General features: G+C 41.7%; 2 protein-coding genes across 5 annotated transcripts in view; one reads left to right on the top strand and one right to left on the bottom strand.

Moving 5' to 3' along the window:
• The window catches only part of usp22 (ubiquitin specific peptidase 22), a 23,823-nt gene extending 16,068 nt beyond the window's left edge, over window positions 1–7,755 (top strand). For all 3 annotated transcript variants that reach the window (XM_020622028.1, XM_020622030.1, XM_020622029.1), the window contains 10 exons: window positions 1,439–1,540; window positions 2,621–2,787; window positions 2,884–3,031; window positions 3,341–3,443; window positions 4,676–4,834; window positions 5,750–5,876; window positions 5,962–6,053; window positions 6,334–6,396; window positions 6,911–7,060; window positions 7,225–7,755. In XM_020622028.1, the coding sequence (XP_020477684.1) occupies window positions 1,439–1,540; window positions 2,621–2,787; window positions 2,884–3,031; window positions 3,341–3,443; window positions 4,676–4,834; window positions 5,750–5,876; window positions 5,962–6,053; window positions 6,334–6,396; window positions 6,911–7,060; window positions 7,225–7,267 (1,154 nt within the window). In that variant the 3' untranslated portion in view covers window positions 7,268–7,755. The remainder of the gene's footprint in view (window positions 1–1,438; window positions 1,541–2,620; window positions 2,788–2,883; window positions 3,032–3,340; window positions 3,444–4,675; window positions 4,835–5,749; window positions 5,877–5,961; window positions 6,054–6,333; window positions 6,397–6,910; window positions 7,061–7,224) is intronic.
• A 1,571-nt stretch (window positions 7,756–9,326) lies between these two features.
• The window catches only part of tnfrsf13b (TNF receptor superfamily member 13B), a 14,790-nt gene continuing 10,598 nt past the window's right edge, over window positions 9,327–13,518 (bottom strand). For both annotated transcript variants that reach the window (XM_020622035.1, XM_020622036.1), the window contains 3 exons: window positions 11,270–11,386; window positions 10,655–10,918; window positions 9,327–10,529 (listed from right to left, as the gene is read on the bottom strand). In XM_020622035.1, coding sequence (XP_020477691.1) covers window positions 10,273–10,529; window positions 10,655–10,918; window positions 11,270–11,386 — 638 coding nt within the window. In that variant the 3' untranslated portion in view covers window positions 9,327–10,272. The remainder of the gene's footprint in view (window positions 10,530–10,654; window positions 10,919–11,269; window positions 11,387–13,518) is intronic.

Genomic DNA, 13,518 nt, shown 5'->3' with positions numbered 1-13,518 from the left:
TAATAATAATTAATAGGATAACATAGTATGGATGCTGAATCAGCATCCATACAATTATTGTTATTCATTTCAAGTTCTTTCTTTAGAAGATGGCAGCCAAGTCAGTGTAACTATATGGTGCTGTTGCTAATGCTTGGAATGGTTCAGCATTCCCATGAGCCACCATTACTGTAAAAAATCGGTCCTTGTAGATTCAGCTGAGATGTCATGACTCTCCTCCTTAATCCACTCTGGTTAAAACTTTTTAATATGGAGAAGCAGCGTTCAAATAGATTTAACTTCCAGAAAAACTGACAGATTAAGTGATTGTCTCGTTTATGAAATCATTCGAAGTTTAATTCAGTACTATGTAGAAACTCCAGTATCAAGCCCGATTCTCTTCACTTTCTGTATAGGGGGTTTTCCATTATAGGAACCTACTGCAATGTGTTGCACCAAGTAACACTCGTCACAAGTTCTGTGTTTGTTTCCACTACACTCAGCCCACTTTGGAGGTGCATTCTGGAAGCAAAATCTTGGCACCCCCTAGGAGGTAGTATTAAAATGAAGTACCAGGACCGCACAGGTACATGCACTGACAATTGCTTAAATCTCTGCGTCTTCACTTATACTGCTCATTAGTTTGCTGAGAAGCCCCCCATAGCATGATACTGCCACCACCATGCGTCACTGTAGGGATGGTGTTAGCAGGTGATGAGTAGTGCCCGGTGTTCACAGATATAGTCCTGAGTTCTGCCCATCAGTCCAGAGAATCTTTGTCCTCAGGTTCTCAGATTCCTTTAAACGCTCTTTGACAAACTCCAGGTGCCCTGTACTTTGGGAGGCTGTGTATTCACTTAAACATAAAAGCCTGATTAATATTTTTCTGCTAAGATGGTTGTCCTTCCAGGAGGCTGTGTCACCTCTGCAGAGGACAAAGTAAACAGGATGCACCTGAACACAGTTATGAGGGCCACAGTTAATGGAAGTGTTGGAGGGTTTGAGTCAAATTGAAGACATCCGACATTGTGAAAGCCGCTTTTTTTTTTTTCAACTAGAGGTTTTAACATTTTATAAAGTAGTTGATTAATAAAGGAAATAATAAGGTAATCTGAATGAATGAACAATAATGAAAGTAATTGTTAGTTGTCATCCTAGTTTCACATTTTAAATCAAAGCTTAAACCCCTCTGTTTTCCCCATACCTGTAATTAAATTATAGTGGAAACTATTCATTTTAGATGATCTCGATTTTAGATTTTCTTTATTTATTATTAATATTCAAACCCTAGTTCTTTGGGTCCATTATGTCATCTTGTACAGTTACTTTGAATTGTTGTGATGTTACATAATCCACATTCTTCACAAATAAACTTGCCCTGTCTTCCCAAAGCTTGAAAGGGAAGAAGAGTGCAAGATGCGAACCTTCAAATGTGTTTGTGTATTCGTATGTGGTCCAGGCATAGGGGAGAAGTACTCAACGTGGGAGCCCACCAAGAGGGAGCTGGAGCTGCTCCGCCACAACCCCAAGAGGAGGAGAATCACATCCAACTGTACTATTGGTTAGTGTCTCACTTGCTAGCTCACTCCCTCATGCACATACACTACCTCCAAATCAAGGGCAATGTGCTGATCAAGCACAGAGTTTTTGTTGATGTTGTTAGACAGTAGCTAATTTGACTTCATGCTTGTTAATCAGGTTGCAGCAGGTGCTGGTGTCATACTGGGCTGTATTATATTGAAAGGTGTTTTAATATTTTGTCCATGGAGTTAGAAAAAATACAGAAACACTGTGCAGCTGGCAACTATTGCACAAGATGTTTGTCTTCATAGAAAAACAACAGAATACATGTGTGTAGCAACAGGCAACATTGGAATGGAGCAGTGGTAGGGTCTAGCAGTGTGTGGGAGAGAGGAGCGCTGGCATACGTTTAGCACCTTGTAGCAGCCCTGCAGGGATCTGCTCTACCACCATTAACAGCCTTGGCACTGTCTAACGTGAGGGAAATTACAGGCTGGCTGCTCATCTGTGAGAACACTAATTTTGTCCTTCATTCCTCTCCTTCCTCCTTTTTCCTCCATTCCTTCCACCTCTCCTGCTCTCCTCTCCTTCCTTCCCTCATCTACATCTGTGTGTGGTTTGGTCTGCTGTAATCCAACATGAGTTTCCGTGTGTGCAGTCCAGTGTTGCCTCACGGACATTAGGGTATAACTGTGTGTGTGTGTATTTTAGATGTCCTCTGTTGGCAGCGTCACTGCATTGATACACTGCAGTAGCCAAGAAAAATGATCTCTCTTCCTCCCACTCTCTGTCCTCCCTTTTTTCTTAATTTGTACCTTTTACCTCCACCTTCTACCCATGTTTAATAATATTCACCTTCATTGGCCAAGTATGTTACGCACCAGGAATTTGTTTCTGGTACAGAACCGATGGCAGCCATCTGCTGCGCCGACACCGCTGGCTCTAACCATTGGACACTTTGACATGTGGACTGCAGGCACTATGATTCGAACCTCCAACCCTCCGGTTGGGAGACAACCGCTCTACCCACTGAACTACAATCGCTCCACTCGCCATTTCTGTTCTTTTGCTCTGCTCTCTCTCCGTTCTTATTAGTTCTTGTCTTTCTCTCTCCACTCAGGCCTGCGTGGTCTGATAAACCTGGGCAACACGTGTTTCATGAACTGCATCGTTCAGGCACTGACACACACGCCGCTGTTGCGTGACTTCTTCCTGTCTGATCGACACAAGTGCGAGATGCAGAGCAACTCCTGCTTGGTGTGTGAGATGTCACAACTCTTCCAGGAGGTAACTGTTTGTTACATTTGTTAAAATTGGTGAAAAAATATGGATAAGAGGTTCCTCTTTCTTTCTTTGACACACACATACACGTTTCTTGTCCAGTTCTACTCGGGTCACCGCTCGCCTCATATCCCATTCCGCCTCCTCCACCTGGTGTGGACTCACGCCCGTCACCTGGCTGGCTATGAGCAGCAGGATGCGCACGAGTTCCTCATTGCAGCGCTGGATGTCCTACACAGACATTGCAAAGGTCAGATGCACTTGTACACACAGACACACACACACACACACACACACACACACACACACACACACACAGACTGTATGATGAATAAATACAGCTAGTAAACACTAGCAACAGCTATAAAATTAGAAGGACAGACATGATGGAGGCAAGAGAGAGGCAGAAAAGAAATGCAGAGATGAGTCTGAGCATAAGTTAGCGAGGAGGAGAGTTGGTTGGAATCAGAAAAGGCAGGCACACTGACTGGAGAGAGTAAAGTTACACAGCATCGCTTTTAGTGACTGTGTGTGTGTGTTTGTCTTTATATCCACACAGATGACAATGGGAAGAAAGCCAACAATCCTAACCACTGTAACTGCATCATCGACCAAATCTTCACAGGGGGCCTGCAGTCTGACGTCACCTGTCAAGTCTGCCAGTAAGTGTGTGCACGTATGCAGTTTTGCAGTATACCTGACTTGTACTGTCTTGACCAAGCATCTGTTCCAAAATTGCACACTTTGCATTAACTCTTTCATTTTTTTTGGCCCGGGGTGACCCTTCTGCCTGCCCTCCTACCATCATTCACATGTTGCAGCTGTAATCATTCACCAATCACACACACACACTCAACTACTCCACTGCAGCAACAGAAAAGCCCCTTCATGGCACACAATGTGTAGAGCTGGTGTCTGGGTCCACCTGGTGGCCAGAGACTCTAGGATCTTGATGCTATGAAGTACATTTTTCATGCAGGAGTAGTTTATTATGCCCCTGCGCTGATGATAGCCATGGCTAGGGCCATTATGCTTTCAGGTTGTCTGTCCATCCATACGGCCCATTCTTGTGAACGCAATATCTCAGGAAATCCCTGAGGGAATTTCTCCACATGTGGCACAAATGGCAATTAAAGCTCAAAGATGAGCTTGTTAGATTTTGGTGGTCAAAGTCGCAGTGACCTCAGCTCTGTCCTTTTCTGAATTTGACTGGTTGGTGAAAGCATTTAACTGCAAAGTGGTCATTTTAGTTCTCTTTTGTAAGACAACTGATGTAATGTTGCTTTCTGTTTAATTTGTGTGCCACTGCTCACACATTTCTTTCCCCACCACCACTATAACCATGCTTGTTGCTGATGTAAATCTCATTTGTGCTGTGCTGAGGCAGAGAATTGTTCCAACAAAACTGTCCTTGACAAATACTTTGACTGTTGTAAATCTAGCAAAATATATGGCCAGCTTGTGTTAACATGTTTCCTATTGTTTTGCGTGATCCTCTCATGAACGCATGTGATAAGGAGACAGACACACCTTGCAAACACTGGCTAAAATTGTATGTACACTGCATCTCCAGCCTGTTGTGAATGTGGAAAAACAAGCCCAAAAGCCTTGTAGATCTGGTCCTAAGAGTTCACTGTAGCACTGAGCTGCTATGAATGATGTTCAACAGAGTTCATAGCAGCTAACATTAGGAGTGCAGAGGTGTAGTCTGCCAGATTCTGTCTTCCTCCTTTTAGTCTTTCTCACTACAAAGTGCATTGTCTGCCCCCACCCCCTTTCAAGTGGGTATCTGACTGGAAGCTGTACAGATCAACATCTTGGATACATATACTGCAGCATTTTCCTCATTTTTCATTTCATATATACATATCTTGTCTGTCTGTCTTCCCTCCAGTGGCGTTTCGACAACCATAGACCCGTTCTGGGACATCAGCCTGGACCTGCCGGGCTCCTCCACGCCGTTCTGGCCCCTCAGCCCCGGAGGAGATGGATCAGCACTCAACGGAGAGTGTCACGCCACTGGAGCCACAACACTCACAGATTGTTTGCGCAGGTAATAACACAGCAAACAAACGTGGTCAAGAATATCACCATGTAGTCATATAAAAGAGCTGAGTGGATCTCCCTTTAAACATGAGTTAAACAACATGGTAATGTGTTGTTAAATCTAGTAATACTGGATTTAATCATATAGCAACTTTTGACATGGATGCCACATTGTCTTAGAATATGCACAGCAAACTCCAGAAACATGGAAAGATCCATGAAAAGAATGCTGAATCAGAGCCTGCACTGAGCTACAGAAGCTTGTGGAATGGAGGATGCTCAGACATGCTGTCATGGCTCTTTATTGAGAAAAAGGTTGCTTATCATAAGAAAATCCTGACAAATGTTCCTTTATATCTGTTCACTTCTGTCTGATCCTGACTCCTGTGTGCCTGCAGAAAATAGCATTGCATTAAAAACGGCAAAGATTTTATTTATTTATTTTTTGCTGTAATGGCGGCATTTCATGGTTGGTGTCATAACCTGTTGGCCACCCAGCCCAATGGGATTTCACTCTGATAACTCTCTGCACTGAAATTTAACTCCCTGTGTGGCAAAGCCTAGTTACTGAGCCTACATCACATAATATGTTAAATAATCCACTATATTTACTTTACTAATCTTTATATACAGTAATTATTATACTACATTATTTAGCTCTGGTGTATCAAAGCTACTTCTATGCAGTCCCAAAATGGAAATGACTATAACAGCATCGCTTCCTTTTCTAAACAGAAATAAATAGACGTATGGACTGACAAACTGCGAGGCAGAATCACTTCCCAGAATCATCACACTAAACCGCTCAGAGAGCGGCGAGCACACATCAATACACGCTTCCCTGAAACCAATTCCTGTTCTCCCAAATCCATGGGAGCGGGGACCTCGGGGGCAGCACTAAATCTCATCTTCTCTCGTCTAGGTTCACCAGACCAGAGCACCTTGGCAGCAGCGCTAAAATCAAGTGTAGCGGTTGCCATAGTTACCAAGAGTCCACCAAGCAACTGACCATGAAGAAGCTGCCTATCGTAGCCTGCTTTCACCTCAAAGTAAGAGCAAGTGTTTGATGGCTTGACTGCCAGTTTAGGTGATTTTGGCTAACAGAACAGTGTTGTAATGTGTGTTTGTTTTCAGAGGTTTGAGCACTCAGCCAAACTGCGGCGGAAGATTACAACTTATGTCTCCTTTCCACTGGAGTTGGACATGACACCTTTCATGGCCTCCAGGTGACTACAATCTAAATGAAGACTGAACTAATAGAAAAGAATTCATTTATGGTGAATTATGACACATTAGACAACAATGTATGCATTTAAAAATAGATTTAGACGTTTCTCTGAGTGTAGAATCTGTTCATATCCAAATAATGTATTTGCACCTGTTTCTAGCTCCTCCTGAACCATGTGTATGTACTGTGCATACACACAGGTTCAGCTGAAAATACTTTTGGCACCAAGAACAGCTGGCGGTGTAGTGACCATGATTGTTCTGCTGTTTGTGTTTCAGTAAAGAAAGCAGGATGAACGGGCAGTACCAGCAGACCGTCGACCCCTTCAACAATGACAACAAGTTCGTATCTGAACATTCCAAAAGTAATCAGTCTGTCACCTGACTCAGTAAGGTCATACACTGTAAGTGACCTTCCTGAAAACAGACCTGACAGAATGTATGTGCAGGAACTTCATAAAGGGAAATGGTCCCTTTTCATAAACAAAACCTGTCTTATTTGGTTTCCTGAACTGCTTCCTCCTCCTCCCACTGATTCCACTTATGCATTCAGTGCACAGCTCTCCTCTGCAAATACTATTGCACTGGGGAGAGTCCACCACCAACCTGTGTTTTTGCATTATTCTAATAAAATGCTGGTTATGAGTGTGTAAACTGCTGTTTGACTTTTAGGTGTTTTGAGTTGCATTTGAAATGCATGTTAATTTTACAGCTGCAGTATAATGCTTGTATAGACATCATTGATGTTTCCTGTCTGTATAAAATAAATTTAGAAATAGATTTATTTTCTCAGCTTTGTTTCCATGTGCATTAGTTGCAGCATTAATCCTCTTCTCTCTCTTCCTGCCTGTTTCAGATATAGTCTGTTTGCTGTGGTGAACCACCAGGGGACACTAGAGAGTGGCCATTACACCACCTTCATCCGGCAGCACAAGGACCAGTGGTTCAAATGTGACGATGCCATCATCACCAAGGCCAGCATCAAGGACGTACTGGACAGTGAAGGGTAAGTCATAGCATTAAGCACGCCACGCCATGCAGCCTCACGCTGAAGCTGTGTTTAGTTCGATGCAACTAATTACCGTTTGAGTTTCCAGTATCTGGTTGACAGTTTACTGCTCCCTTGTTAGCAATACTGCAGTTTGACCCTGTGGTGTTTTACCTCCCCAGGTACCTTTTGTTTTACCACAAACAATTCCTGGAGTATGAGTAGTTCACTCCCTCAGCCCAGACTGCAGGAGGAGATGAGGGATGATGCAAGGATGTAGTTGCATGGGAACAGGTAATAGTGATGAGAGAGGCAAGGAAACAGAAACACAAGCCTACCTGAATCACTCTTAAGTCATAACTCTTGCTCTAACATGGAACCACACCTATACATCCTTATCTAGCTCATTTGTACGACGTTCAACGACGAACCCTCTGCTGTGTGCAACAGAGCAAAGATATAACAACCAAACAAAATGCAAGAAGTTTCGAAGGGAAATTTGTTTGGGTCCTGAAGGAATATTGCATTCTTGCAAGTATTTAATTTTATTTTTTATTTTTATGTTTTGCACTGGAACTCTGAGGATAAAGAAGAAAGCAACTGTGATAATCTACTAAAAGAAAGAAAATACTTCAAAATCAGTCTGTACTTCCTTTCAGATAATAGAAGAATAGTGTTGTATTGCTATGTTTCTGGTTTTCAGACAGACAGAATGGCAGACTGACAAGCTTCCTGTTTCACTCTTTGCCTATGAATCACTTTGCTTCAGAATCACTACTGAGCTGATACATACTGAATCTAATGCATAACAGGAGATCCATTAATGCCAAAACACATAGCAAAAAAAAAAAAAAAAAAAATTTCACTTGACCTGAGAGGATTCACGAGCAACTTTGTGGACACAAGCACACTCGTCTAAAACACCCGCACTCTTCCAAATGACCAAATATTTCAAGGATGGATGTTGTCTTATTATGCATTTTTGTTCTAAATGCAGAGTGGAAAAAAAAAATCACCTGAACAAAGGTATTATGAACGTTGCATAGAGAGACAGTTTATTCAGTTCAAACTGAGGAATTTGTAGTTGTCAATGAGATGCTTTTAGGAAACACTTTAACATGGACAAGGTTATTTTCTGCCTCTCTTGCTTCTTGCAGTCACAGGGGAAACAGATTACACAGTTAATATATTTTTATACATACTGTAATTTTGACATTTGTTTACGGTTTGCATTCTCTAAGCTCCTACTGTCTGTTACGTTGTGCTGTCAATCATGTGTTTTTGTTGTCGTTTTTTTGTACACCCCAGCAAAATAGTGCTGATAATTTTTTTATGAAACTGCTGCTATGGTGGCTTTTCTTTTTGTTTGGTTTGGCTTTTTTTTTTTTTGGTTAAGTTTTTGACATTCTCCATTTTCGAGATATGTTGTCGTGATGCTGTTTCCGGTAAATGGCAAAAAAAAAAAAATGAAATTGAACAAAACAGGAGCATATTATTCTCAGTAAAGCCTGTGTATAAAGGGTCGGAGGCTCAATCCCACAGTATTAACCGTCGGCCGCATGTCACTCTAGTTCGGTGTGTTTGTATGTGTGTGCGCATGTGTATGTGACCGAGACAGGAGGAAAAAAGCTCAGTGTATGTGCGTTTCTATAAAATGTATTACTGCGTGTAAAGAGCAACAAAAAAAAAGTGTGTATGTGTTTCTTTTTGTATGCACGTGTGTCGTGCGCGTGCGTATGTACCATATGTCCATGTACTGAATCAGTACTTGCATTCAGCATGCTGTCCGAGCTGGGTATCACATTTTGATAGGATTTTTTTTTTTCCACATTGATGATGTATGCAAAAGTATGTATGTACAGTTTGTATGTAAGAGCCAAATGGTGAAACCTTAGTTTATTTGTTCCTCTATATTGCTGGATTCTGCCACGGGGTTGTAATCAGAAGAATCTCGTCTTGACCCGGTCAGTCATTCCTCACACAACTGCTGCAAAGGACTGGACACAGTGATGGAAGGGCACTCAAATAAAGAAAATCTATATCTGTAAACTCCTTTGGGTTGCTTGTTTATTGTCATTGATAATGTATTATGAAATATATTTTTCTATTTATATGCATGCACATTTGTGCCACTAGCTGCAGAGAAACAATAAAGGAATCAGTAGACTTTGTCGTCTGCTAGTGGTGATATCTAGAACGACGTTTGCCACCACAGCAAGTTATTTCTTTAGAGTTGTACTTTATTTGACTTTCAGTTTTCTTAAATTTGGATTGCACTGTTTCTTACTACCTGGAGCATTGCTCAATTTGTTGTTTGAAATGCATTGTTATGTAGCGTGTGCTTCACTTGTTTTGGTGGAAAATCGGCAAACAAGATTGGGAGGCATGAACTCAGGCACACAAGTATAGCTTTACTGAAATGACATCATGTGAAACTGTGATCTGACAGAAGTTAGCTGCTGTTGGGCTGTTTCTGGATTTGTCCATAGTTTGGCGGGGTTCCAGGACTGTCACAGGCTATTTGGTTTACACAAGGTAGTTGGCGAGACTGGCTGTTCATCTAGTTTTTACATCCACCTCCTCTTTTCTTCTCCCACAATGGAATGATTGTGTGGTGAAGAGCAAAACCTTTCAGTGCCAGGAACGTTTTAGTAGATGTACTGCAAACTAAGTATCACTGAAAATGTGTTTTGCCCTTAAAAGGCAGTGGTGACACCAAGTCAGTTGCAAAGATGAAGATGGACTGATGCTTTTCTTCACTTTGCCTCAGGACTCCTGTTAAAAGTTTCACAAAGACTAAAGGTGACTGCTGCCTGCCATGTGGCGTGTGTGAAAGGAAATAATCTGACAATACAGTAGTCCAGCCTCAGTAATCATGATGCAAAAAAAGTGAACCATTTTTCATGAAACCCCTGATAAACGAATCAGTTACATTCAGTTATGTGCAAACAGAGCATTGTGCAGTAAAGCTTCCACTGCTCTGTATCACAAAATTCCAATTCTGTCCTCATCAGAGTGAGAAACCTGTTTTTCTACGGTTTTTGAATGGAAAGATGTCTTTCACTTGTTTCTGTGCGTCATTGGATGAAGAATGACTTTTTAAACACCGACAGCATCTGCAGCAGCATGAGAGTATGATGGAATAGAGTTTTTTGTTTGTTTTTTGTTCTGCTAAAATCAAATATACCGACAAATCTGATTTATCCATTCCGGTTTTCTTGTGGGATACTTCAAGCTGAGAGAGTATGAGTGGTCCCCATCCCATTGCTGCTTCCTCCTGGACCTCCAGTCCAGACTGCACCTCCATTTTGGGTTTGGGCTCTATGGAGGACCGTTTGCTGGTAGTAAGCAGTAGGTGCTCTCAGGGGCCTGTCATTGCTCAGGCCTGTAGCTTTCAGGTCAGGGAAACAGTGGACACACACACAGGTCTCTGTCGGGCTGGGGTCATCTGTCTCACGGTCGATGGGACGGCTTGAACTTGTTAAGTCTGTAGACAGAGAGGGTAGTGAACACACACTGAAGAAAAATAAATAGATGCCAAGACACTAACTTCAGTTTAGAGACGGAAGACCATGAAGAGATCTGCACTGATGGTATCCATATTGCACTAACCTGTGGAGCTCTGCCACAGCTGGCCACCTGGCAGGCCACTCTCCTTGCCTGGCTGGACCTCACGCTTCTGCTTGGGGTTAGCCTCCTTGGCTCCTAGGTTAGAGGGTTTGGCCCTGCATTTCCTAAGAAAGACTGTGAAGGCTATAGACAAGCTAGAAACAAGCAGCACCGCGCACAGTGCCAGCAGGGAGTAGAGTACTATGGTGGAGCCTTCCAGGTCTGTCAGCGCTGTGGGCTTTATCGTCTTCACAGGAGTTTGCGGAGCTGGAGGATAGATGGGAAGAATATGATCGCTGTCATCTGAGCTATAGGAGATTCTTTTAAATATTTATTGGACATTTTATTTCTTTATTGAACAGCTAATAGTAAAGAGAGGACTGGGTAGGGGCTTTCTGGTCATAGCTACTGTATTTAGGTAAGCTTGTTAGTTACCTGCTGACCTTGCACAAAATTCACTGTGATTGGTATTTATTTGTAGTTTGACCAGAGTTAATTTTCCATTAATTTTGAAAACTGTCCACTGAGATTTAACAGCAACAAATCCCAAATTGTAACAACTAAAATGAAGGTCATAAAATTTAAAACCCTATCCAGGGCAACAGGGCCAGTACTCACTCTCACAGTGTGGGGCGCATTCTGCTGGATGTCTGCCACAAATCTTAGTACACGAAACACATGTCTGCAGCAGCCTATCATAGTGGTGGCCAGGCAGCGTCTTGCACTGAGCAGACTCTAATACAGGAGGACACATGAAAGCAATCAAAAGAAGCATGTACATATGTTAAACTGATGTCCTGTCCATTTAGTATTAAATTCATGGATGTTGTGAGAACAGCCAATTGTTCTGTCCAGGGGGGTTTCATCTGTTTACATTTCTAATGGTATCTTTTCCTATGTGCTATGCAGTCGGTCTACAGACTCGATCTGTTCCTGTGTGCTATTCATTTTTTTTTACAGTTTTCCTCAGTCGCTTTGATATATTTCTCAAATCATCCTTAATATTTGCCAAACAGCAAGAGCATTTTTCTGAATAGTTTGTACAAACACCACCACATGGGTTACCTACAAAAGCACAAAACTTGCTCAAAATCCTTTGTTTACGAACATGACAGGCAGACTGTTGAGGCATGTTGTCGCTCTAACAGTGTACTCTGGAAGTATTTCCATATGTAAACCATGGCACAGGTTATGACAACGAAAATACACACGGCTGCATTTGTTCTGTACGGCATGTAGCAGTTTCAGCAGAACAGTTTCACATTGCTGTATGTGGGAGACTGAGAAAGATCGGACAGATTCACATTTACATTTTCATTGTTTTTATTGTCACTGTGATACAGAAAAGTGTTTTACAGCACTGCATAGCACAAAGGAAAAGACACCATTAGAAATGTAAACAGATGAAACCCCCCTGGACAGAACAGTTGGCTGTTCTCACAACATTCACCGCCTTTGACCAGCCTCAGTCATTGTAAGGCCGTGATTGACAACATGGTCCACAAGCGTGGCCCTTATTTCATCTGGAACATGCTATGTCCTCAGCCTCTTCTCCACTCCCACCACCCTACTCCTCTTCTTCTATCTGGCAGTTGACACTGTTCATTTCCTCTTTCTTCTATTGTCAGAAACTGTAACACTGTGTGGTGCTCTGTCTATATGTGTTTGCTAATTGAAGGTTGATGAGATGCACCTCTGAGATATTTGACAGTAGTGACCTGGTTGATCACTGGTTGATCTAACACATTACCCTTCATTAGTGAAAGTCAAGATTCACCTGAGAGCAGCTCAACAATTCAGGGCACAAAAGTCTAATAGAGCTGTACAGAAATATGTCTGACAGATACTAAAGACAACTAGTTCACCCATTTTGCATGTAATGACATCTTAAATGAACGGATGTCTCAATGTTTTGGAAGGTCAGACTATTCAGAGAACCACATAATACACTTTGATCAACATGACATAAGTGACTGATAATGTAGAAAACAGACAATTAGCATGAATGTGAATTTTGCAAATTGTTAAAAACAATGAGAAATTATTTATTTGATGTGCACAGGTGACTGGATGATGTGGAGGGTGAGCAATTAGTTTAGAGAATTTCATTTTCTGATCCATGTACCAAAACGACTGAGAAAAACTATTAATTATTACCAATTCTAAACCTCTCTGCCTTTTCACTTACTGTTGAATTAGCTACAGGATGAAATTCAGGTCTCCTCTAGGAAATAATCCCTCAAAAGCAGGTCACATGCATCTTGTTTATTAAACACAGGTTTGATTCTAGCTTGATCTAAGTTGCATCTGGGTCCTTCAAATGTTGCCTCTGGCACAACAGTAATTTAAGTGTCACCCTTGTAACTGTTGTGCCTGCCTAGGGTGGTCAGGACGGTTAGAATCGGCTCCGGTGAATTGTTTTGTTCATATTGTGCCCAGGTTGTATCAAATACAATTGAAAGAAATATGTGTTCTATGTTTCTTAAGCCAATTGTTGAAAAGGAAATTATAGATATAGTGAACAAATGTGGTAATAAATCATCCAGTGATAGTGATGGTATCAGTATGACAATGGTTAAATGGGCAATCGAGGGGATATGCAAACCATTAACCCATGTTTTTAACATGTCGTTTCGACTTGGTCAGTTCCCCAATAATATGAAAATAGCAAAGGTTATTCCATTGTATAAATCTGGGGATAAGCACAACTTCACAAATTATAGACCGGTTTCTCTGTTGTCACAGTTTTCAAAAATCTTGGAAAAACTCTTTAATAATAGATTAGATACATTTATTGATAGACATAAAATCCTCTCTGATTGCCAATATGGTTTTAGGTCGAACCGATCGACATCTCTGGCCATTAC

This window comes from Monopterus albus, unplaced genomic scaffold (genome assembly GCF_001952655.1).
Source record: "Monopterus albus unplaced genomic scaffold, M_albus_1.0 scaffold271.1, whole genome shotgun sequence".
Taxonomy (NCBI): domain Eukaryota; kingdom Metazoa; phylum Chordata; class Actinopteri; order Synbranchiformes; family Synbranchidae; genus Monopterus; species Monopterus albus.
The sequence above is the reverse complement of the archived record's forward strand: the minus strand, read 5'-3'. Positions and strand labels throughout refer to the sequence as shown.